This window comes from Cryptotermes secundus, unplaced genomic scaffold, assembly GCF_002891405.2.
Source record: "Cryptotermes secundus unplaced genomic scaffold, Csec_1.0 scaffold582, whole genome shotgun sequence".
Classification (NCBI taxonomy): domain Eukaryota; kingdom Metazoa; phylum Arthropoda; class Insecta; order Blattodea; family Kalotermitidae; genus Cryptotermes; species Cryptotermes secundus.
In genome coordinates this window covers 819479-846708 of record NW_019724752.1, presented here as the reverse complement: position 1 = coordinate 846708, position 27230 = coordinate 819479, and the positions used below count along the sequence as shown (strand labels likewise).

General features: G+C 45.5%; 1 protein-coding gene across 10 annotated transcripts in view; it reads left to right on the top strand.

Annotated features, from left to right (window-relative positions):
* Positions 1 to 27230, top strand: part of LOC111862903 (serine/threonine-protein kinase MARK2) — a 290458-nt gene that overhangs the window by 75967 nt on the left and 187261 nt on the right. For 8 of the 10 annotated variants that reach the window (XM_023848720.2, XM_023848725.2, XM_023848723.2 and 5 more), the window contains exon 2: positions 25460 to 27028. The exons of the other annotated variants lie outside the window; for them this stretch is intronic. In XM_023848720.2, coding sequence (XP_023704488.2) covers positions 25853 to 27028 — 1176 coding nt within the window. In that variant the 5' untranslated portion in view covers positions 25460 to 25852. The remainder of the gene's footprint in view (positions 1 to 25459; positions 27029 to 27230) is intronic. 10 annotated transcript variants of the gene reach the window in all.

Here is a 27230-nt window from a genome sequence, read left to right as displayed (position 1 = left end):
TGCTAAGACGCAAGCGAACTGACATGGCAGGAAGGCACGGTCTGTTGGCAACCATAGAATCTTTAGCCGTGGTTTGGAATGTTAACGAGCGAAGCCTTCCAGCACAGCGGACACCCAGGTGCACAAAAAGCTGTGCGGCAACACGAAAGCCCCGAGGAAGCAGGCGTGTAGAACTGATATGGTCATGGAGTCCATGGTTACAAGACATCTAACAGCTGCCCTGTTTTCAGTATCATTATTTTTCTTGCATGTCGGTTTTATCTTCTGTTTGAATAGCTGCGAAATTTGGTTTGCAAGCAGTAGAGAGGTCTGAAAGTATACCGTTCGTTAAAAAAGAAAACCAGTGACGGGGAGTCCAAGTCCTTACGAAGATTGAGGGTTATGGACGTGGCTGACGCCGTGACGTTTCCAAGGGCAGGCAGCCACAAAGTTAGTTTATATTTAAGCAATTCTAGGACTGATGTAGTGTTCATGGTAGAAGAATGTTAATTTTGTATATTTTCATCTTTTGCCAGTTAACGCTCGCTACCATTCAGTCAAGAAGCTTTTGTCTTCTCGTCTTCTGTCTAAAATCGTAAAAATTACGATACAAAAAACTATAATTTTGCATGCTGTTCTGTATGGGTGTGAAACTTTGTCTCTGACATTAAGGGAGGAACACAGACTGAGGGTGTTTGAGAACAGGGTGTTGAGAATATTTGGACCGAAGAGAGATGAAGTGACAGGAGGTTGGAGAACACTGCATAATGAGGAGCTTCATAACTTGTACTCCTCGCTAAGCGTAATCAGAATGATCAAGTCAAGGAGGATGAGATGGGCAGGGCGTATAGAATGAATTGGGGAGAAGAGGAATGCATCCTCTTTTGGCTGGCAAGGGATTAGTGTATTTTTCATTGCAGGCTGTTTTCAGTTCTACCCTGCCGGCTAGATTACAGAGGAGGGTACGGTCTTCATTTTCAGTGTCTGACTGCTTCATGCTGATTGTTTTCTTGGCTTGGGAATTTACCCTGAAGATGTAGGCAGCGCGTTTCTCCGAAACGTCTCTCACCCACCAGACTACACAGTATCGCATTCCATAATATAACAATATTCAGAAGTGCCAGGCTAGCGCAGGCGGTATGGCGACTGGCTACGGGCTGGATGGCAGAGGGGTAGGAGTTCCAGTCCCGGTACGGTCAAGAATTTTCTCCACGTCCTTCAGACCGGCTCTGGGGACCACCCAGCTTCCTATCCAATGGGTACCGAGGGCTCTCTTCCCGGGGGTAAAGCGGCCGGGCCTTGAAGCTGACCACTCACGTCCAACTAGTGTCGAAGTCAGGCAAATGTGGATCGATGCATCCATTCCCCTATTCGCTTTCAAGGCGTAGTGGTTAATTAGTTAAGCACTGGGACAGCTCTATGTTTCACCTTTATGTCGCGTAAATTCAAGGAAACGGTCCCCTACATACAGCAATTGAAGGTAAGCGTATCATGTTGGTGGACTTAAACAAGTTGAAGCTGTAATCTGAAGAGAACTGACTGCTTCAGGCGTTCCGCACGCTTTGTAATTATGTTGTTTGAAAACGCAGGAAGCTTGTGACAATGCAGTTGTGTGTGATGTTCCTTCCGAAATCAAGATTAGCTCTAATAACATAATCAACATAACAGATCTGCTCTGGGGGACTAGTAGTGACCCATATAGACCTACCACGCGTTTTATGGTCCCGGAAGGCCCAATGCCGTGTTTACAAGAGCCCGCCTCTGGTTCCTTATCGGGAGTCAAATGAATTCACGTTCGTACACAGTGGAAGCCGGAAAGGAAAGGAGTCACAGGTGGGGGAGCAGGCAAGGCATTTGTCATCTGTCTTTCATTTTGGGAAGCGTGGAAATGTAAAAAAAAAAAAAAAAGAAGAAAATCAGATTAAAACCAAAATTGAAATCAGACGAAAAATGTTATCCTAGATCTGTAAAATTATTCTTAAACGATTTGTAGCAAAGTCTGTGCAGTTCCCTACCCCCCCCTCTCCCCCAAAAGGTAGCATTTTATAAGCGCCCATACCGCACACCATGTTTGTATATGACGGATTTTAATGTTGTGGCACATTTGCTCAAATAGGAGCTGTGGAAACAGGAGCAGCCATTGCGTGGTTACGGATCTGTAACACGCAAACAACAATTGAGTAAATGTTGGAAGCGTGTTTTCTGTGCGGTCCGTGCGGAGACTGCTAAGCCACCTGAGCATAAAGCTATGTTCCCATTCTGTCGCGCTTCTTCGTGGTACGGGGATGTTAGGCTACTTTCACTGTGTGGAGATTCGTGTCAGTCTGCACTGCGGTCAGTGCGCCTGTAACTTCTCAGGATGAACCGATTTTTATAAACTTTGCTACTGGGGATTCCTACTAGAATTTTCATTCATTCATGAGTGGCTGTACATCCCTTTGTTGGGTCCTGGCCTCCTCAGTTTTCGTAGTCTTTTTTACTCAGACGGTAGGACTCCTTGGACGGGGGATCAGCTCGTCGCAAGGCCGCTACCTACGCACAGACCAACACACAGGTTAAACGCACACAGACATCCATGCCTTGATTGGGTCCTTGATTGGTCCTAGCGTTCGAGCGCGTGAAGACAGTTCATGCATTAGACCACGCGGCCACTGTGGAGGGCCGTGCTAAGATTAATAGACGAATAAGATAAATAATTATCACGGCGGTGACTATGAATGTCACTGTTTTTTTAGATATGACACCGTATTGTCTGGTAGAAGTGTATCGATGATTCTGAGGAATGCGATGCGTCCATTTTCAAGGTAGAAGTGTGAAGTCAGGGAGAAGCTTATCAGACTACCAGATTTTGCGGCGTCACATCCCGGAAGATTATAGTAATCGAGTGAATTAGATAACTTCTCATTGATGCCTTAATAAATACTGGGTATATGAAGAAGCTTTAACGATAGATGTTTGCTTTTAGACAGCCATATGTTATTACTTGTTGCGTGTCTTCGCTCCATGGATACTACAGGGGGGGGGCATCCAAAAATATACTCACTCTTTGATAGTCAATATCTTTGGAACAAAATGACATGTAGTTACAATTTTTGCGCGGTAGTGTAGTGTAATGTTTTCTCAACAGATGGCGAAGGTCACATGAGTCACGTGAGTGTCGTGCCACGTGCGCTCTGCGAGCAGAAGACAGCAGCAACAGTGGCTGAAAGGTTGTTCTTTGACCAACGCAAGGGTATATTGAAGTGGTACTGGAAGTACGAAAACATTAAAGAGGTACAACGATAGTGGCAGAATGAGTTTGGAACTCAGCCACCAACACGTCGAACAATTGCCCGTATTCGGGATACATTTGAAGCCGACGGTACTGTTAATGATGTGCATAAGCAAAGATCTGGGCGACCACGGATAGTAACAAGTAACAAGTCCAGCTTCCAGTGCTGTGATGTATCTCGATATGATTCAGACATCGAGTTTCCCCGCCATTCGAGAGCTGTTTGGAGATGAGAGATTTTACCTACAACAAGATGGTGCTCCACATCAGTACCATCGAGATGTCAGGGCGTACTTGAATGACACTACCTGGACGATGGATAGGTCGAAGAGCTGCTATTGAGTACCCACCACGGTCTCCAGACCTAACACCTCTCGACTTCTACCTATGGGGAACCTTGAAGGATGAAGTTTGTCGACAAAAGCCAGCTACACTGAACGCGCTACGAGAAACCATCGAAGCCATCACACCTAACACACTGACAGCCATAGTTCGCTCAGAAGTTCGGCGACTTCGACGCTGTTTAACCGCTGATGGTGGTCACTTCGAACACATACAGTGACTCACTCTCTGTCCCCGCAAGATTTGTAAGTACACGTCATTTTGTTCCAAAGATATTGACTGTCAAAGAGTGATTACATTTTTTTGGACCCCTGTGTATATTTTATGCTATGTACATTTGTAATACCGGCATGAGACACGTCTGTAGACCTTGTCAGGTTTTCTCGTAATGGAACAGAGAACAAAGCGCGCACGTATGTGTGTTGAAGGCCCAAGTAATTGACCTTCGCTTATGTGACACCTTTCCTGACACTGCCCACTATGGAATGACAAAATTTATGTAACGGGCAGTTTGAATAGACGAGTTTGAAGCTGTTGGCCATGTGTTACCGGTTCTGACGAGAAGGCACAGTAGAGTCGGTGGTCGAGTCCATGAACAGAGAGATTGCTGGCTGTGTGTAGATTATAAGACGACATTGGTTGCATTCTCGCGCTACTTGCTGCAGAGGTCTGAAAACGCGATGTTCAAGTATAGGGCGAAGGGAGGAGCAAGGGAAGGGGACGACCGGCCAGTTAGACAAGAGGGACATTTTTCATTGCTGTGTTACCGATGGCCTGCCACTGGTGTCTGTCTGGAGGCAGTTGAATTCAGGCCAATCCCCACATCTTGTTTCATTAAGCTCCATTTTTAGGTCTAGCCAGGATAGCGCTGACGGTATAACAATTGGCCACGGACTAGACAGAGGGGTCGGAGTTCGAGTCCCAGTAGGTGTTGCACGTCGGCCAGACTGGCTCTAGGGCCTACTGTCCCATGGGCAGTGAATCTGACTACTAACCACGGGGGTCATTTCATAAATAATGCACAGGCTGGCAACACTGCGGATTAGATGACGCAACAGCAGTGAGCCTCACGTCAGTTACAGTTCAGGGCTTGAGAAAGATGCGCGTTTTTTTTTTTCATTTATAATTTACTCTGTTCTTAAATAACGCGAGTTAGAAATGGAGCCTGCACGGTTCTGCGGTATTGTGACTGTTGAAGATGAAAGGTCGTACATTGAGATCGAAACTTTACGTGGAAAAAACTCGACAGAAATCCACAGCTGAAATCACAGTCCAACGAGTGGAGAGGTCCATCTTCCCTACGACCAAAAAAATTTCGACGATCTCAGTCAAAGGTCAAACAAATGATGATCTTTGCTTATGATAACCAAGGAATCATCATGACAGACAGAGTTCCGTGCGGTGTCACAGCAGTTTATTATCGTGACTTTATGCAAAATCTGCGCAGAAAAATGCACAAAAACCGACCTCACTTGTTGGAGGCTGAGCCGGTCATTCTCCATGACAACGCTCGCCCGCACATCTGGAATGTCGTAACAGAAAAGCTGCGCCAGTACGGTTCGGAGGTGTTGCCTCATGCTCCCTACAGCCCGGATATGAGTCCACCAGACTTCGACTTATTCCCAGAGCTGAAACAACCTTTGCCAGGCCGTCGTTTTCCCTCTCTGGAAGAGCTTTCCGCAACAGTACCCGAGCCATTTGACAGATAAACAAAGATGGTGTCCTGGATGGAATAGTAACGCTTCCCACACGTTGGGACTCGGTCATTCGGTCATTGAGAAGCAGGTGGACTATATTGAAGGACTGTAAAGAGATATTAAAAAAAATAGACATGGACGTAAACAAAAAGTTGTGTGCATTATTTCTGAAATGACCCACGTAGCTAGTGGAGATGTGAATGAAACACGGAGCTATACACCCACTTCCCCATACGTCGTCTTGGCCTAGTGATGAATTAGTTAGGTACAGGAACAACTTTACCATTTTATGTTTATGTCTTCAGGGTGTTTCGATTAGAGTTTTCGTACTGACATTTAATGACCATTTTTCTGACCTCCCATGGAACCCCCCCCTTTCCTGATATTCACATTTGATGAAGAGTCCTACTTGTGAAGCTCCCCATCATGCAATTATCTCAGGCCTCCCGTCACTACTGAAGTATTGTGTTGACCTTGGAAGGAATGAACAATTACATTTTTTAGAGTTATTAGAATTTTGTATACAGTAAACCCTCTGTAATGAGGATTAATTGGGGAAGTTATCCGGATTAACCGATAATCCGGATTAATAAAGCAAAGGATAGCCTTAAAAGGTAAAAAAGAGAAAAAAAATAGAGAAATTAATAATATAGGTAGTGATGATGAAAATAAATATCACTGCAACAATGTCTTCCTCTGTCAGAAGCTGAAATCCAGGCTCTCTTTCATCCAGCTGAAGCCAATCTTGTTGGTTTTAGTCTCTCCAGCTGCCCTGAACACAATTTGAAAGTCCGCAAGTGTGTACTCAGCTGCGAGCAGAATTTTTCGTACGGGGAGTCAGTAACAGCAACAGGCTGCCCCTATGTGCTGGCACGCCATGATTGATATGCCGTCAGTCGTTCGGTAACCCTCTGGCCCCATGTTCTGGAGGTGCGCGCTTCGAATCTCGGCCAAGGTACCATCTGTCGTGACACATATTAAGATTTTCTTCACTCCCAGTGACCGCTTCCTTCCAGATCCTGCCCTGCAACCCTTCCGTTTGACGCCTTATGGTGCTTGAGACGTTGTAACGTTGGGGTATCCGTTATGAAGGCCTGGCCGCCGCATAGCGAAGGATAAAGTCTCATACCGGTGTTATAAATGTACATGGCTTCAAATTTGGTATTGGGGCGGGGGGGGGGCACGCGAAGGAAAAGTACGTAACGTGTAATAATACACGAGCATGGATGACTAATGCCTGACCTTAGAGTTGAATACATTGTGTCCAGTACATTCTGGCCATCATTGCGAAGTGGTGATTCGTGTTAGCCAGTGAATGCACAGTTCAGTTTGGTAGGTAATTATTATGTGCGACATGTATATCTAAGTACCTGGGGGCACACGGCAGTGTAGCTGGTTGCGATACTGAAGATCGCGGGTTCGATTCCTGATGAGATTGGATTTCTCAATGGACCTAATCCTTCCAGCCGCACTATGGCCTTGGGGTCACGCAGCCCATATCAGAAAGAAGTACTAGGAAGATTCTAGGGTTAAAGGGCGGCCGGCGTGTAAGGCTGACAGCCTTACCGCCATCTGTGTCCCGATTGTCTAGAAAGTGTGGGAGCCTTGAAGTCTCACAACCCAGTGGGCCTCCACGGCCTGTTACAGGGATAGCTTCACTTTTTATGCGGCCTGGTAGAATATTACGGTTGTTTTGGAGGAACGTGCTGCCGTAGGGTCCTTCAAGGATATAACAGATCTGTTGGATTAGTGCTTGTTTAGTTTAATCGCTTTCTTCGCCATTGGAGGTGGCCGATTGCCAGTCGTCGATGGTCGTCTCCGTGGTTTGACCGATTTTGCCGAAACTGTGTTGATATGCCATTGGAAGCGATCCTATCATCTTAAGTTTTTAAGTTCGTTGTCAGAAACAAGATAGTGGACGCGCGAACTTGTGCGATGGTAACGGTAGTAGCGTTACGTAATTATGTTCGTGATTTGTTTGCATGATATTCGATCTTGGAAAAATATGCAACCTTTGTCGAGGAGTTTTCCTTTTTGTAAAATGTAAACTCAGAATCGGGCGAGCATTTTCTTCAGTCTTTCGTTTTGATGGAGATATCCGATGAAGCGTGTGAAATTATGTATTGAGACATTGTGAGTGTTGGTATTATATCATATTGTCACGATTTTATGGCTCTGTGACCAGTAATAACGGGTTTTGGATTGGATGATTGAATTTATTGACGCCTTCTTTACGATCTCTCTTAATCATAATCGGTTACAACAAACAATCAAAAACAGACTCCGTGATTTTAGTCCGCAAGCGAACTATACCGACCGAGCGACCGCCGCTTGTCGGCGAAGTTAGTGCCAACTTTTGCTGATAGAGGGTGTCATGTGGTCAGCGCAACGAATCCCCACTGCCGTTAATTTCGGTTTTCTAGACCGGAGCCGCTATTTCCTTGAAATAGGTCCTCACGAGGCTGATTGGACCCCGTTCCACACCCACTACTCAGAAGAAATCTGGTAGCACCGGGAATCGAATCCATGACCTCTGAATGTATAGCCAGGAACGCTGATCACTAGACCACAGAGTCGGTTAATCAGTCACAACAGCTCACAGTAAATGACTGCCTGCGAGTCGCTCCACTGTGACTAGACTATGACTGTTTTCTCTTGTTTTTGTTTTACTTTGACTAACTTCTGATTTAGGAATGACTTGATTTTTGTATCTCATTTCTTCTACGACTTCTTCGAACTATGTCTGCCTTACGACTGAATCACGAATGAATCCGTTCTGAGTCTGAGTCTCATGTTATGACCGACGGTCAGTCGGCCAGTCTGTCTTGGAATAAAGCACCCAACTGGGGCTTACGACCAGATTTTTAGTACTGTCAGTTTCTGGTTTTTTGATGTGGGGCGTCATGTCGTTTACAATTGCTGCTGACCCTCGCCAGCACAGTGATTCTCGGGTCAGAGTCCCGTGGGGCTCGTGACCATATTTTACTGTCTCAGATTCGAGACTTCCCTTTTCGTCGCCTCCTACGACTAGCAGCGCTACGGTGGTGGTATTCTACCCCGCCTCCACACGGGAGTCTCTACATGAATCCGTTCTTATCTGAACGGTCGATTATATAGCNGTTTACAATTGCTGCTGACCCTCGCCAGCACAGTGATTCTCGGGTCAGAGTCCCGTGGGGCTCGTGACCATATTTTACTGTCTTAGATTCGAGACTTCCCTTTTCGTCGCCTCCTACGACTGGGAGCGCCACGGTGGTGGTATTCTACCCCGCCTCCACACGTGAGTCTCTGCATGAATCCGTTCTTATCTGAACAGTCGATTATATAGTGTAGCGATATCCAAGGAAAATGTTTGTTACTTGCTCGTATCCATGGAAACGCTTGTTGATTCCGCAGCAATGGCCTGCTTTCCACGAGTCCATACCTTTAATCCATGGACACGTTTGTTTAAAGGTTCGGACACACAGCGCTACATACACGACGTACGCTACGTACGCTATACGAACAGAAAAAATATCTCCCTTTATTGCCAATGTGACTGGCTACACAGACTTTCGTACGCTACGTACGCTATGTTCCCTATGTTACCTGCGTCGCAGAGCGTACACAGCGTACGTAGCGAACATAGCGTAACGCTCTGTGTGGCCGAACCTTTAGACCGAGTGATGGTTTGCGTCTAATAATCAATATCTCCGCGGAAAGATGTTTGCTAGCTCGTTTCCTAAATACACCGACATGACAGCTCGAAATTTCGCAGTTAAATCCCATAGAATACAGTATGTTATGCTAACATGTTAGGAACTCTGGCACCTATCCGTTCAGACTTAATCTGAAACTGTAAATCATGGAGACGGTGATAGGACTCCTTGGGCGGGGGATCATCCCGCCTCAAGGCAGCTGCCTACACAGGACAACACAAACAGAAGAAACGCTGACATAGTCCATGTCTCGAGTAGGATTCCAACCCACGATCCCAGTACGTATTTCGTGTCTTAGGCCTCGTGGTCAATGAATATGTTTCGTCATAAAAGTGACAGTAATAACAGGCGTTACGTACAGTAGGATGCGAGTTGCTCTGTATTCTGCGTGGCCATTCGTTTGATGTGCATTGTTTTCAGGCCAGACCGCTCTCAACAGAATGTGCAGTGGCAGGCCGTGTAGGGTTACAGTAGCAGGTCATAGTCACAGTGCTCTCCAAATATAATTAGAATTATCAAATGAAGGAAGTTGACGTGGGCAGGGTATGTAGCACGCACGCAGATGAATGCATTAGGATTTTGGTGGGTATGCTACAAGGAAAGACACCGCTAGGAAGACTTAGACGTAGGTGAGAGGGTAATGTTAAAAATGCATCTTAGAGAAATTGGATGGGGTGTTACGGACTGGAGTGATATGGCTTAGGATAGGGACCAGTGGAGGGTTCTTGTGAACACTGATGAACCCTCGGCTTCCATGACATCTAATTTTTGTTTAGTAGCCGATTGACTGGGCGGCTTCTTAAGGAGGACTCAGCTCCATGGAGTTACTTACGGTGCTTCACAAATGTAGCTGTAACCACTACCCCGCGACTTCTTGCCATATCTTATGCGGGATCTAAAGACCATATCTGGAAAGAGGTAACTGTTGGCACCCTGTGGTCGAGTGCCTGCGACCTTTCTTCGTGGCTGTTACGAGCTGCACAAGCAAGGAACTATAGTGCTGGTTTCCCATAGAAGGTTTTGCTTATTTGCCTAATGTACTGTCGTCACAGGAAATGCGTAATGAATTCAAGTTTCCAATCTTGGTATGCCCTTGAATGAGAAGCCTTGTACAGGTCTACAAAGGAAATTGATAAGGAGTTCTTATGAGTAATTATTTTCATCAGAGATGAAATATCTTGAACAATTGCTGGGATGAATATAATTCTGCCGCCGGTAGGTTCACAGTATAGCGGAACACACACACGACTATGAATAAGTTGGAAGAACATGTAGAAAGAGCGCAGAGAAATAGATTTGCCGGTGTTAGCGCTGTTTAGTACTCGTCTAATCATAACCCCTTTACAGAAAGCAGTTGCGGCACCACCCAAAAGGCAAAGACAATTTCTAAACTTCAAGATGCTGCTACCTTCGGCGGAAGCGTGAATAGGAGGGGAAGGGGGGAGGGTTTGTCGTGCACTACTAGCAGAATGCACCGGACACAGTGGCCGCGCGGTCTAAGGCATGAAATGTCTTCCCTGGCTCGAACACTGGGACCGTACGTTCGAATCCAACTCGAGGCATGGATGTCTGTGTTCGTTTATTCTGCGTTTGTGTTTGGTATCAGCCTTGCGATGGGCTGATCCCCGTCCAAGGAGTCCTACCGCCAGAGATTAAGGTTTTGAAGTGAAACGAAGCGTTTCACGGATACCTCATGCTCGAAAGTGAGAGAAACAGATTGAAAGTTGTCATCCCGTCCTTATGTAGAGAACATTGTTATTTGTAGTTACGGATAGGACCGCGGGTCCGAGCGGTAACCGCGACGCCTAGTTCGAACTTTTACCGGATTACACTGCGTCAGAACCTGGACTATATTATTCGTATTCACTGCTGTTGAGAACGTCGAACCCAGCATACAAAATACAGGTTTCAGGAAGCTGGCGCCAGAGAGACCACATATCAGNTCATGCTCCAAAGTGAGAGAAACAGATTGAAAGTTGTCATTCCGTCCCTATGTAGAAAACATTGTTATTTGTAGTTATGGATAGGACCGCGGTTCCGAGCGGTAACCGCGATGCCTAGTTCGAACTTTACCGGATTACACTGCGTCAGAACCTGTACTATATTATTAGTATTCACTGCTGTTGAGAACGTCGAACCCAGCATACAAAATACAGATTTCAGGAAGCCGGCGTCAGAGAGACCACATATCAGCAGGGTAAGACTGCTGCAACGAGCGCGTGCGCATTCATCACGCAGCGCCATCGCGATTTAATCAGAATTATTGCAGCCAGCGTGACGCAGCAAAGCTGCTGATGATCCTGGCTTCGGGTTTAAGTGCTTTGCGGTCTTAGATATCCAGGCTAATATCTCGGAGCGCGGACTGCCATTCCAGCAGATCTGTTGTGGTTTTACTCATTACCAGAGATGCTTGGACGGTGCTTTAAATTGGGCCACGACCACTTCCGTCCAGCATCAGATCTTCAACGGCATATCGTACGAGCTACTGACGGTGCCATTACATAATTTGCCATTATGAACAGAAGGGAGAGTTAGTGAATAAGACACAGATGGAAGTAAAACATCTGCAGTGGGCGTAATAGGTTTTCTGTGACAGTCTGATTAGGAGACGCGCATGCGCATGTTCAGAGGGTGGTTTCAATAGTCAAAATGGCGATCGTGCATGAGGAGTACCGAAGAGCAGCGTTATGTGCGCTTTTTGTTGGCAAGAGGAATCAGCATGAATGACATTCATAAAGAAATATTTCCTGTTTATGGTGGGAAGTGTTTGTTACGGAAAGCTTTTCACAGGTGGGTGTTTAAACGGTTCGCCGATGACGAAGAGGTTGAAACGGAGGTGCGGAAGTGGCCGAGACAATAGTCAGAATACTTCTGTGCATCCGGTTTCGACTCACTGGTAAAGCGATGGGACAAGTGTATCAGTGTTGGTGGAGGATATGTCGAGAATTTAATTTTTTTTTCCAGGTTGAAATATCATATTTTACGTTTTATATCCATTTGTGACGTATTTACCGAAACTGCCCCGTAAGTACACAGTAGGAGGAATGCAACCGTAACTTTGTGTATGCTGGATGAACCATCAGAGTTGGCCCACGCTGTGACAGAAGGGGTCAAGTGGTGATGTCAAGCTTGGGCAGGAAACCAATTGCTGATAGCCTGAGATTAGCTTTGTAGACAATCTTTTTCGGCAGCTGTGTCGTTTTCCCATAAGAAGTTGATGTCTTGTCTGACTACTTTTCGCGTGACTTGAGTTTCAAAGACTGGTTCAGTCTTCTGGATAGTTTGGATGCTGTGTTGCCAGCCTGCTTTTTGGCCAGGAGCAGTTTGCCACATTTTCAAATTAGTGGGAATCTTATTGACCAAGGCCGCAAGAGAGGAGGAATCTTAGATGGGCTGTATTCTATCGAAACAACTTACAAATTGTGGTGCAGTCAGCAGTGAGAACGCGGTAGGTAAGAAAGACGCTAGTCGCACCCTGCGAAATAGGAACTACTAAAAAATTACTGCACATAAGTATTGTACTGTACTAGTGAACACCCATTGAGAATTCAACTCGAAGTTTCATCTTTGTTATATTGTCATTATTACAGATAACTCAGTCGGTATAGCGATTGGCTGAATAGCCCAGGTTCGATTCCCGGCAAAGATTTTCCTCTTCTCCACAGCGTCCAGACCGGCTCTTTGGGGCCACCCAGCCTCCTATCCTATCGGTACCGGGGGTAAAGCGGCAGGGGCGTAAAGCTGACCACTTACCTCCATGTAGTGCCGAGGTCAAGATTGGTAGAGCTATACCTCCACTCTCCCATTTGTCTTCTTGGCATAGTGCTTCACTAATTAAGTACAGGGACAACTTAAAGTACTTGTTATATTGACATTCGTACTAATGACGTTCCCTGCTTTCTCCCGCATTCCTTTCCAGTCCTACATTTTTATCATAGTACGATTTATCGTAACCGACGGTTAGCGCCGTCCCCAACTAACAGCGCGCACAAATGTGTTTTATGAAATACACCTAACTGCAGCTATCCACAGCAAATATTATCAGTGCTCACCCACCGCTATGTAGTCGTGATACTGGAAACGTCGTTAAATAATATGAAAGTGTTAATGCTCATAGAATAGACGCGATATACCGAAAGAGAAGACCGTTCTGGTACTCGTGACCTACATGGTTCACATTCACGCAACCGGTTAAGTAACGCTGGACATTTCGTTTCTGTTGGAGTCTGGAATCCAGTCGTTCTATTTCACCGTTGCATTGCTTTTTTTTGTGTGTGTGTGTATAAGGATATCTTGGCATGTACTATCTTTACTCGCTTGGAAACCGGGATCGTGGGTTCGAATCCCACTCAGGACATGAATGTTTAGTTTGTGTGCATGCGTTTATCTGTGTTTGTGTACAGGTAGAGGCCTTGCGACGAGCTGATCACCCGCCCAAGGAGTCTACCGCACGTGTAAGATCTAGAAAAACCGAAGTGAACGGAGAAGTTCATGGAGGTAGGCCTAGGCCCACTGGAGCTGTAGTGCCAAAAAAAAAAAAAGATATCTTAATTAGTCAGACTTAAGCCTCCAGATATCCAGCTCACATTAACAGGACCGAGAAATGCGGACAGTCTTTTTCAAGGCTACGTTGAGAACATGGACGGTCACCGGAATGATTCATGACTTCATGGACCGCTTGTAAGTGAAGCCAAGGCCAAGAAATTGCAGTGAACCATTTTCAACATCGAGAACAGCGAAGTGCAAGCCGATCGGAATTGCGTGAGAACTGATCTCCCTCAAACGATTCTTCCGGTTCTATAAAATATTGAGAGTTTATTTAGTGGCTTGGCAACTGGTAGCTTCTCAAGGAGGACTTTGTTCTGTGGAGGTAGTTGTATCACTCGAAGATGGTCCCCTAATGGCCGAAACACATGGTGGTGACTAGATCTCTGTAAATAAAGTTTGTGGGTCTGGATAACAGTATTCATTGGTGAGTATACACAAGCAGGTTCTTACGTCATTACATAAGACTAATGGGCCGTTTCTACCAACAGAGTTATCCACACGAAGTCACAATGCACGTTTCTGTTTCTCTCGAATGCGCCTAATGTTATGCGTTAAATCAATTAACGTTAATGAGAATGTATTCTCAGACATCAGAATCATGCGCTGTTTGCTGTCGTCAGATTGTCTCTTTCAGCAGTCCAGTATGTTAACAAAAGACGGTTCAACAGTGTTCACTTTGCTGGATTTGAGGTCCCTAAAGCGATGTTCGAGAATAAGGCGGATTACTGGGCTGTAGATCCGTGCAGTTCGGAGAAAGCTCGACGTTTCGGTGGAACAAATCACATATATCTTCAGGGTTGAAGTCTAAGTCCTGGTCGCCTCGTCGTCTTCCGATTTGTGGCGTGGTTCGACTCTGAAGGTAGGGGTTGTATGTTCCTTTCGAAACGTCGGACTTTCTCCGAAACTACACCGCGTTACTGCCCGGAAGATCGCGCTTCTGTTCGACTTCTACAGCTTATAATGCATGTAACATGAAACATGTACACGAGACTTGACTCTTGACGTTTCAACACGAATATTCACGCATGATTACACGGATGTATCCCGCAAGTCTCAGCGAAGAACTGTCGCTACAGTTAGTAATCAAAGGATGGCTCAGAAGTTGTCGGTTCCTCCAAAAAGCTGGTAACAGTCTGATAGACTACACGGCGTCACAACCTCCGCTGTACGAATTGCAGATGTCACATTCGTGTCATCAGGAAATATATCGCGAATACTTGAGCGTGTGTCCGATCAGTTGCTGAGACGAAGGAGAATGTGGGTGTTGAGGTGGGCTGTGGTCCCCGACACGCTGACGTCATGGAAGTAGATTTGTAAATCATTCAGGTGGAAATTGACGTCATATCCCGTTCCGTTTTCTTTTTCTAGCGCGGCTGCGTTTCATCCAGCAAATGCATCTCGTGCATTTTCCCCCAGACTGTGTAAACAACTTCCCCCGCTTATGAACAATATGAGGTTTGTTGTTCGCTTTTCATTGCCTGGACTAATTACGGTCCCACCCCTCGTGTGGTCACGAGAAGCTTCGAAGCAGGAAGAGGTGAATACATGTGCGCAGTCATTGGCGCGTTCCACACGAGAAGTTAACAAGACGCTGTAATCGCCACCGTCCCTTTGATACAGCACGGACCGCGTAGGAAACGAAAAATTAATGGGGGGCGGATACGCAGGCGCGCGCACACAGAGCAACATGATCTCACAAACCTCCTTTTATATTTATCCAAATAAGGAAAGTAGAACGAAAATGTGCCTCCCGTAGCATAGTTATGAGAATAACAGCCATTATGTTGAAACTTTCGTGCGTCCATGAGCGCAGTCTGTACATAAGGGGAAATGCTTAGAAAAGCGACACATGTGGGATTTCGGGTTGTCACAGCGGTGGATAATGGGGCTGTTTATAAACGATACGCTCTTTGCCCAGCAGGACAGAACTTCCTCCGTTGGGCGTCAGTGCAATTATATAGCGAAGATCTGGGAAGCACCAATCCCTTACATTCCTTTGGTATGACACGTGCAGTTCCGTTGTTGCATGTATATTCTTTATGACGGGAACGCGTTTAATGAGCCGTTGCCTAACAACGATAAGGCAGGATACGCATACGGACACAAATGCAGCAAGGCGATCCACTCCACTCCACTTTTTCAAAATAGGGAAGGGGTTGAAAATGAGCAAACATGTAATTGTTACAGTCTGCACACGTTTCCAAAGTTCTCATGTGGAGGCGGGTTCAAATACCTCCACCGTGGCCCTGCGAGTCGTAGGAGGCAAGGAAAATTGAACCCAGTGCCTGGGGCGTATAACCGGGCCACCCTGTTCCTGCGGGATATAAATACGGGGACCTGGCCCTCCAGGTTGGGGGATTCTCGAATCTGAGACAGTAAAATATGGTCATGAGTCCCGCGGAACCCGGCCCCGAGAATGTCTGCGCTGGTGAGGGCCAGCAGCAGTTGCAAACGACAGACCCATCCTCTCGCCAGAGAAGGCGTCCCACATAAATGAACTCGCAACAATCCGACAGTAACAAAAATCTGGCCCCAAATGGGGACTTGACACCGAGACAGACTGGCTGACTGACCCTCGGTCGCAATATAATTTTGTCTTCTGAGATGTGATGCCGTGTAGCCCTGTAGTATTTCACTGACGTTTTGGGAGCACGTACCGCCTCCGACTTCAGGTTTGAAGGATAAGCCAAGCAAGCGACCAGCAGGAAGCAAACATAGCGAGCCTTGTTCAGATACAGGCCTGGAGAGTGTGCTCAGGGAAGGGAAGAGTGACAGGTGTTGGCCCTGAAAAGGGCCGTATTTGCAAACTGGATTCATGGGCGAAAGCGTGAGAAATGTGGAAGGATGGAAAGACGGATGTGTGTGTGTAGGCAGTGCGGAGGGAGGAGACCAGAAGGGGAGGCTGATGAGGCTCCAGAGTCTCACCTCCCAGGATATAAATACTCTTGACAGTCGCTGTATGAAAACCTCAGTTCTAAAATTTTCCCCATTTCTTTCATCAATCGCTTTCTCTTATATGAACAGCGTATGTACTAGTAGGGCCGATAAACACAGACATTTTTCTTGCAGGCTTCAGTAAAAAGGAGTTCTGTCAGTCAGTAAGAGCTTGAATCCATCGAGAAACACATTTTGCAACTCACGTTTTAGTTCATGAATTCACCACCGTAGCGCAACTTCCCATTGTCACCACAGTACTTGTAAAAATGTTAAAATCTCACTGTGGACTCATCTCCCCTTCCTGGTATACGGAGTGAGTTTAATTGACTAGATTGCAGTTTCCTGTTTGAACATTTTCATCTTCGAAATTCCTGGGGTTTTGGACCTTGTCCATCGTCCGGTATTCTAGAAACTAAAAACACAACGTCTCGGAAAGTGGTTCTGTTTCCGTCCTCAGTAGACACACACTCTGATGTGCCCCTTAGAAAGAGCTAACCTCAATCACTGGACAACCCCTGTCAATTTCACTACAGCTGTTTAATTACCTGAGACCATGCTAATTCTGAGGGAGATAACAAGAAAATATGCAATAAAAATTGTGATGAAGCGCACACATGCGTGGGATTAGGACGGACAAGGGTGCAAAAAGAAGGAAGCAGATCAAGTTTCCGAAACGTTGTTTTTTCTAGTTACTAGAATAGCGGACGGTGGACAGAGTCCAAACTCCAGCAATTCTGTGTGTTATACACCAATGTCAGAACCCTTTAGAGTCTACCAACTTCATCTTAGTTCAGTGGTTCTCAAACTTTTTACCTGTGAGCCCCCCTCCGGAGAAGAGAAAATACTCTCAGGCCCCCAGCCTGTATTTTATATCAAAATAGAAGTCATTGTATGTTTGACGTTTTATTCATTTTATTTTGTGTTTTTCTACATACTATTTAGCAGCTTTTTTACTCAAAATTAAAGTATCACAATATTAGGCCTACAATATAAATTAGTTTTAACACTTGCAATTAACCAAAATATGTATTGAAATGAAACAATATTTAACTAACAAGTGTTTAATTTTTTATGCAAAGAAAATCAAACGTTTAAATATCAAAGGTCTTTCTTTTTCTTTTTCTTGTGTGATGGATGGGCCTGCTTTTGAGAACAAAGTTTTTCAGAACGAGGTGTAATATGAGAAATAGCCACTCTAACTTCTTTAGCAATATTTAGCCTTGAACGATAGTTGACTTTATAGCTGCCAAAGCAGGAAAGCCTGCCTCGCATAAGTAAGTTGTTGCGAAAGGAATCAGGATCTTCAATGCCTTTTGGCTCAAAGTTGGGAATTCCTTGCCAATATTTATCCAGAACTCCAACAAAGACAATTTCTTAAATTTACTTTTTAATGAAATATCAATAGTGAGATCGATGAGTTGTTCTTGCTCATTTACCCTCAGAGATGATGGCCCAATATCATTTTCGGATGGATTTTTATTCCAATTAAATTTATCAAAATCATTGCAAAAGTATATTTCGAAATGAACTTTCAACATTATGAGATGATCAAGTAGGCAGCTTTTTATGTCCATTGGAAGCACTGGATTATCAGTGTCTTGTACCATTGACACTACAGGATGGGCCAGACCCAATTAGGCAGTTTTTGATTAGATGTTATTTTTATTGATAAATGTTAACAATTGCAATGGTTACAAAAATGGAATCGCAGACACATAAGTCATCGATTTTCAAGATGCTGGTCAACCTGGGCACCACCTAAGTCAACACAGGCTTCCAGACGCAAAGCAACATTTTCACACGCCTTTCTACACATATTCACCGGAACTTTATTGAACTCCTGAACAATCACCTCACGCAGATGTTTCACACTGTTAATGGGATTAGCGTACACCTTGTCTTTGAGGTAACCCCAAAGGAAAAAGTCTGGTGGGGTGATGTCGGGTGATCGGGCTGGCCACTCCACAGGCCGTCGACGGCCAATCCAGCGTTGAGGAAAAACTTGATGCAAGAACGCCCGAACAATATTGGCAGTGTGGTGGGGCCCCATCTTGCTGCCACCACAGTTCATCAAAGTTCTCTCTCCTCTGAAGTTCTGGGATGACACTTTCCCTCAGCAACTTTAGGTAGGTTTCCCCCGTGACGCAACCTTCAAGGAAGAACGGGCCAATCAGTCCTTCGTACGTCACCTCGCCCCACACCATCACTCCCGGGAACTGGAAATCGTATTCAATGGTGGCACTGGGGTTCTCTGGCCGCCAAAATACGCAGTTGTGGCCGTTGACCGATCCTGATGTGTGAAATTTGGCCTCATCAGTCCAGACAATATTCCGGATAAGGTCAGGGTTCTCCTGAAACTTGGTCAGCATCAACTCGGCGAACTCAAGTCGTCTGTTGAAGTCGTCCTCGTTATTGACCTCGTTCACAGCATACTGTATGATGCTGCCATCTATCGACAACAAAAGGTACTTTCCCATTATCCCGTGTGTTGTTGGATTGGTTAGTTATTAATGTTCAAAAACTACCTAATTGAGTCTGGCTCACCCTGTAGAGTAGGGAACATGTCTAGCATGTCACTTTCCATACTGTTTCTCCAGAGCTCTAATTTTCTCATGAATGCCTTCATTTTGTCATTCCAAGAAAGTACAGTTGCCTCGTTCCCTAGAAGTGAAGTGTTGAGAAAAATTATTTTCTCAAATATATCTGTGAGGTAAGCCATTTTCAATAAAAAAATCCTTGTTGCTGAAACTGTCTGCCAGTGAGTGATTTTCCCCATTTAAAAACAGAACACCTCATGCCTCAGCTTAAATATTCTCTTTAATACCTTGCCTCTTGAAAGCCATCGAGCATCACTAAAAACAACAGAGCAGTGTGTTTGACACCCATTTCCTCAAACAGCATTTTAAAAAGTCTAGTAGACTTCAGAGGATTTCAGAGGATGCAGCTGCTGCCGAACTATCAACGCTGTCTGTGGCATGCGCGTTTTATAATTGCCGGTAAAGAGAATAATTATTAGTTATTTTGAAATTCATAATAATTAAAGCTTGTACTCATCAAAAGTTTTTCTATATGTATTTTTATTATTTGTTACTTTTATAATTGATTTAGGGCAGTAAAGATACGAGTGTAGTAGAAATTAAAGTTTTTTTTTTCCCAGAGATGGCAGTGCTGCCGTGTGAGATAGGAACCGTATGACCGGCCACAGTCACGGCAACGTTGCACTCGCAGTGTGTGTTTAAAATGACCGTGTAGATTGAAAATCCCGCCAGATGTGAGGTTCGTGCAGTAATTCGATTTCTTCACGCGAAAGGAGAAACTACTGCTGAAATTCATCGCCGACTTTACTTTTCCCGGGTCACCGACTGTCCTCGGCGAGGTCTTTTAGTGGCGTTCCTCGGTCATCTGATGTGCCTTACATTAGGCCACGACCGCTTCCTTTAGTATCATTTCCAATTCATTATTTACTCTTAGACCAGGGGTGGCCAAACGTATTTTGACATCAGAGCCGCTTGATGTGCAGACGCCCGTGAGCGGGAAACAGACTTGATTTGGATGGCACAGGTGTTGAGAGACATCTTTGCATACAGTTGGATTTGTTGTTGTAATTAATCGTTTTGTAGGAAGTGATTGTGTAGTGTTGCTTTCAGGAAGCCTAGCCAGCAGTTGAGAGATTGCTTGCGGGTTCCCCAGGTCTGGTATACAACCCGAGCTACTGACTGCATCGTTAAACACACTGCAAGCAGATACACAAATAACGCGTTCTTTGAGTTGCTCTGGGTACAGAATCCAGGTTTTAGTTGCCACTTCCACATTTAACATACGGGCAGACTGAAATTAAAATTGTAGATGAGTCATGAGACTGGGCCAAATCTTTCCTGTAACAAATTAATCTGACACGCAGTGGGGGGCCTGCAAGAAGGATGTTTGTCAGAATTCGTTTAGTGGTAGTTCCTTATTTTAGAATTATTAAAGGATTATGCAGATTTTAGTGAAACTTGAAGGTTCGATACGTATGCTGGGCAACACAGTTAACTAATTGTATGAATTTATTCAAGCTGGTTTGAAATTTTGGAAGGATTCCTCCCTCTGGCGTTTCCTTATAACTTAGAGTGAATTGGTCCGTGATGATGAAAGTGTGCACTACGATCGCGCTATTTTGTATAACTGTATCCTGCTTTGAATTATATATATATATATATATAGCTTTTTTTTTTTAATGGCTACTGTTGCTTGTGGTAGCCGGGATAGCGCAACGGTGTAGCGACTGGCTCCGGTCTGGACAACCGAGGGGTCGGAGTTCGAGTCCATGTAGGATTTAAAATTTTGTCTGCATCCAGGCTGGGTCTAGGGCCTACACAGGCTCATATCGAATGGGTACCGGGAGATCTTTCCCCGGGTAAAGCGGCCGGGGCGTGAAGCTGACCAGTCACCTCCAAATAATGCCGAGGTGAAGAAATCGTGGATCCACTCCCATATACGCCTTCATGGCATAGTACTTAATTAGTTAAGCACAGGGACAACTTTATTTTTCTGTTACTGTTGCTTAAGAGCTGAGATAGCGCAGTTTTGTATCAGTGGGGTTCGAGTCCCGGTAGTGGGAAGGGTTTGCTCCATGTCCAGCCACCTATCAAACGGGTAACGCGGCTCTTTCCACGGGGGTAAAGCGGCAAGGGCGTGAAACTGACAACTCACCTTGAACTTGCGTCGAGGTCGAGATTACATCCACTCCCCATAAGCCTTATTGGCGTGGTGCTTAACTAAGCACAGGTACGTCACGTTCAGCGTAGTGTTATTGATTTCGATGCGTACATGCTTCGGTTAGTGAAATTTGTAAGTTCTTTTCTTGGGGGGGGGTATTTTTGATCGTTTTGGAACGTAACCCCTAATTACAGCAGCTTTGTGGCAGTGCGAAATAGCCAGTCATCTTGGAGAATTCTCGTTACGGACTACCCCCAGAGCGGGTAATGCTTCTGTAATGAAATTAGGATGACTCCAGGCTTCCCGTGTCTCGTAATGTGTTACAAGACGCTTATGTTGAAGCCATCTATGTTTAGGGCCATCACAGTTTTGTAAGGCTTCGAGCCTCGCGTCGAACACGGATACGGGTACAGTTACCGGAACTTCACCGGTACTTAACTATTGTGGCGTAAAGACTCGTTGTTGGCCATGGACCTCGACACGGACGAGTTGAGCCGTTCCTATGCAGTAGGCGGATAAACAAACATCCGTTTCTAAGCAGCGGCTCGGTAAACACGTTCCCGCGTAAGCGATACATTTTCTATCGCTAGGCAACTGCCCATGAAAACAATAGAAGGATTGTTGGAGGCGGTGTTTTCTGTTGTGTTCGCCCCGGGTTATATGACGACACCAGCCTGTGAAAAATCATGATAATGAAAATGTTCGCAATATTGGACAAGGCGAAGCCCGACATAGAAAGTATAAAATGCATAAACTTGGCGATGATCAAGCATACGACCGTCAAGTGACTAGACTGCCGTTGTAGCGGAAGCTACTAGAAGTAGGACACAATTTGCTGCACTGAGCCTGGACTGACAGAGGCCATATATATATTAACATATTTAACATGTAAAATTTAAATATCCTTACATTATGACATGGTTGAGGCACTATGCTACAAGCCGGAACGTCGCGGGATGATTTTTTCAGTTCACATAATCCTTCCAGCCGCACTGTGGCCCTGGGGTCGAGTCAACCTCTAACAGAAATGAGTACCAGGAATATTCTTGGGGATAAAGGGCGGTCGGCGCGTAGGGCTGACAACCTTGCCGCCATCTATGAGATAATTTTCTATAAAATGTGGGAACCTCAACATCTCACAACCTTATGGGCCTCCACGGCCTCTTACAGGGATACCTTTACTTTTTACTATAGACAGTGACTCTGCCAAAAGACAGACCCGTCCACTCGTCAGAGAGGGCGCGCCACAAAAGAGGACCGAGACTGTCAAGCAGTAATAAATATCAGGTCATAAGCCCCAGATTTGCCTCGATACCACGATTGACTGACCGACCGACCGACCGTCAGTCGCAGTGTCACTTTGACTTTGACTTTGGCTGCAGCAGAGAGTTGTCAGCAGTTCAGTGGAGTGAAGTGACTTGAAGTAGGTGGTTGGTGAGTGTGAGGGTTCAGTTGTCAGCAGTTCAGTGGAGTGAAGTGACTTGAAGTAGCTGGTTGGTGAGTGAGAGGGTTCAGTTGTCAGCATTTCTGTGGAGTGAAGTGACTTGAAGTAGCTGGTTGGTGAGTGAGAGGGTTCAGTTGTCAGCATTTCTGTGGAGTGAAGTGACTTGAAGTAGCTGGTTGGTGAGTGAGAGGGTTCAGTTTTCAGCTCATTTCAGTTGAAAGCCAGCCTGTGAGAAGACTAGGAGATTGGTGTGAAATGGCCGCCAGCCTGGGACTCAGTTAGTTGTCAGTTGACAGGAGTTCTTCGCAGATGGCCTTGACAAGAGCATTTGAGCGCGGGAAGCTGAAAGTGTCCACTGTTAGAAGCCGTTTCCAAGAAACAGCTTTGTTGAGACTGGTTCATGTGAGTGGTAAATAAATCCAATTCGTCCAATCCATATCCCGTCTGTAGTCGCACACCTCTAATACGTGGCAGTATTAACGGGTGGTCGGATAAACTTTAAATATTACGGCCATATTGTCTGATGCTTAGCGCTTCAAACCGTAGAAGTAAAATAAACTGAAAGCCTAACACTCAGCGTTTTTTATAGACTTGTTTTTAAAAACAAAACCGAAACATGGCCTTTTTCAAAACGGAACGTAAGGCCTAACGTTTTGAAGAAGGAAAGAAGAATAGGATTGGGGGGGGGGTTGGAGACGAATTCTGAGGTTGGGCTTTGGGCCTTGTTTTTACAAACGTTAGCGTTGAGGAAAGATTTTTCCTGTGTCAGAAGTTGCAATACAAGATTAGTTTGAGCTGGATGAAGGAGACCTTGGATTGCAACTTCTGACACAGGAAGAAATTGCTGCCGTTATATTTTTATTTTCATCAGCACTATATACCTATATTATTACATTTTCATTTAGTTGTTTCTAGGGCCGCGCCATAACTCAAGCGGTTAGTCGCTGGCTTCCCACCGCGGCGGCCCGGGTTCGATCCCGGGGTCTCATAAAGTGGGATTTGTGGTGGACAAAGTGACGCTGGGGCAGGTTTTCTCCGAGTACTTCTGTTTCCCCTGCCAATCTTCCACCAATTGCTCCACAGTCACCCTCACCTATCATGTGAGGCTGGTACAATAGGCCAGAAGTGGCCGCAGTACAAGGGACTTAGTCCCATCCTACTAGCAATTAAAAATAGTTGTTTTCTAAGTTTTTTTTTATCTCTTTTAGGGCTATATTGTGCTTCATTAATCCGGATGACCTCTCCCCTCCAATTCGGGTTAGCAAGGGTTTTACTGTACTTGGAGAACACCGTTTTCACACAAATCCTACGCGGCCTGTCCTGGGATCGAACTCGGGCCTCCGCTGAGTCCGGTGACTAACCGCTTAGGCTGTGGCACGGCCTGTTGTAATATGTTAAGTGTTACGTTTGCAGAAAACAGTGAAGTGGCCGCACGCATTGTGCAGGCGAGAAATGCATAGAGGATTTTGGTTTGAGGACCTTAGAGGGAGCATCCATCTTGTAGAGTGCGCCGTAGTGGAGGATTTTAAAATGGATCTTAAGAAATCGAGTATGTTAGTCTAAATCATTCTTGTGGTTACGTTAAAGGTAAAGAAAGATAAAGTTATCTCTGTGCTTAACTAATTAAGCACTACTTCATGAAGGCATGTGTGGAAGTGGATGTATAAATCTACATTTTCTTGATGGCAGCACTAGTTGGAAGTGAGTGGTCAGCTTCACGCCCCGGCCTCTTTGCCCTCGGGGGGAGAGCCCCCGGTACCCATTGGATAGGAGGATGGGTGGGCCCTAAAACCGGTCTGGACGACTTGGAGAGGAGAAAATCCTTGCCGCTAATGGTACTCGAACTCCGACCTCTCGGCCGTCAAGCCCGCAGGCACTCGCTATACCGATTAGTCCCTCCCGTCTCCACGTCCTTGAGATTATGTTGTCAGATATGTATTTTGTATCTAATTTATTTTTAAGTAGATTGTTAGTCCGGTCTGGAAAACCAACCTTAACGGCCATGGGAATCCGTTGCGCTGACCACGCGACACACACTATATCTGCTAAAGTTGGCACTAACTTCGCCGACAAGCGGCGGTCGCTCGGTCGGTATAGTTCGCTTGCAGACCAAAGGCCACGGAGTACTAGTACATTGTACGTATGTCTTGTGAGTACTGAAGGAACAGACAACATTTCTTACCTTGACGCGGTAACATTAGTAGCGGTCACTGTTCCCACGCACCTCCAATTGACTTCCAGTCGCGGCGACTTGTGATTGTTAAGGGATGTTTCCAAATGCGGTGCAGCCACTGTCCCGCTGTTGCATCTTGCGCTGCCTGTACTTCGATTATGAGATCAGCGTTTTCTCTAAAAGTATCGTCTCATAAATCCGTATGTTTCGGGCGTAAATGTGCACGTTATCTCGTTGGTCTGCTCTGTTATCTGGTTTATATTTTGTTGTTAGCCTTCTTATTTAACGATAGCGATAACGGATAATCAGTGGCGAGTGAATTGTCTGTCTGTACGGCACTGCTTCTGTATGTCCTCTTGTGTGCCCAGTGCAGTATGCACTTGGTGTACGTGTGTGGGTGTATGAGTTTGGAGGCGCAGCGTGCCGCATGTAAGCTTAAGTAGGCTATGAACTGAAGGAAGTTAACTGATTCCTGCTATATGTCCACGTCTTAAAGTGTTCTGAAGTGGTGCTTGATTTTTGTGCTGTGGTGTGTGTAATATTTGGCTGTTTGGGTGTATACTTGCTTCGATATTCGTCGTCTTAAAATTTCTTGGACTGGGCTCTTCTTGTAGGCCTTTTCCCCGAGTATTTTGCCATAACGTTAACGCCAGTATTTTCGTTGTGCTGCAGACGATTTAAAGGACAACACAGCTGAGGAAATTGAAGGACCAAGGAAGTCGCCATTGGTCACCATATCCCATCGTGGACGAAGAAGTTTCTTCTACAGAGGAAGATTTTTGTTTCAAGGATATTTTTATACGTGAGAAAGTGCATTTAACGAGACAGTTCCACTTCCTTGAGCAGCATATACTTCAGCGAAGCGTAGACGTTGGTGTGCAGTGTTGCCATCGCTGTTTAACAGCAATGCATTGACTTTCATCATCAGTGTGTTGGGCGTGTTGTCTGTGTGACTCGTGAAAGTTCAGTGCCAGATTAAAACGTGTAATTAGCTTCAGTGACATCCGAGTACGCGGTCTTCAGGACTGTTGTTTGTGCCTGTTTAAAATCGTGGGTCGGAGGAAAATGTCGCTGGAAGGGGAAGGAGACAAATCCAGAATTGTGGCAAATATTTGTAAGGAGGGAGTGGAAAGAAATGAGTGTAACAGAAGATATGAAGAAACACAGCCAGTAAAATTAACTGATATCTTTGGTGAAACTAAGAGTGGCAAGTGCGTCACTTGCCCGCTGCCTCAGAAACCTGTACCAAAGCGGAAACACCTTCCAGCCTTATATTCAGATTCAGAACCCAGCGAAGATGGGCGTATATCTCGCGGTGAAAGTTTTTCGGATGAACAGCGTGTTCACCACTTTACGAGCAGTTCTAAGACGCAGCAAGATGACTGGCAGGTACGCGACAGGTCGACTCGCCCATACATGACACCACCACGTCAGTCGGAGTATCAGCAGCCATTGGCCCAAGAAGGTCAGGTTAGTCCGGTGAATTGCGGAGTTCAGGCACTCCGTTCACTCGACGCTGCTGATCACGATAGCAGTTATCAGCAGCAAAAACCATTACGTAAGGATAAATATGTTGACACTAGCTTATGGCATAAGTTGCTGCTTCCCGAACTGAGACACGTTAAACGCTGCAGGCCATCTGAGAACAGATGCTATGTTTATGAGGACCAGGATCGTTTCCAGGATGCAGAGAGCAGAATGGTGCAGGCTGTGGAGGAAGGAATTGGGCCTTTACGTATCACCGAAGATCAGCCAGTTCGTGCAGAGATGTCGGATAAACGGATTAAGAATGTCGAGTTGATAAAGAAACTCGTGGATTCTGTGGGCACTGATTGCCTTAAGGATGTAGCAAGGCAGTTGGAGATAATCGAGCAGGGACAGCTCGCCAACCTGCATTTGGATCCAGCGGATGAGGACCCAGCGTTCGCTGCTGTGATTCCCCGTCCTGACGTATATGCTGCCGAGGGTGCTGACGGTGGAGGTTCAGCATTCCGTCGAGGGGAACCTGTTCGCAGCAGTGCAGGTGGTGTTATCGAAACGTCAGGCAAAGCATGGTCTCGGCCACACACCCCTTCTGATAACGGAGGCCTCATATCTCCTGTTAAAAATGTAAGAACGCCAAGCCGCCATGGATTTGGAAGAACTCCTGTTAGACGCCATTCCAAATCGCCTACATCTTCGCCGGTGCCTAGACGAACACGACTTATGAGGACTGGAGACGGGAATGATGCATCTTACGAGGTATGCATTGCTAAACTAGTATATACTGTCTTAATTTACCTAAATTAAGTAACTCAAATGTAATTTTAGCAGAAAGTGGCTGTGCGTTTTGTGGGGAATGCTGGTGCATTGCGATTAAGTAGTTTGTATAGCAGGGATTTACTTTTCTGTTCGTGTACAATGTCACGTGTTAATGACTAGATATGGGATTTTGATTGGTTAT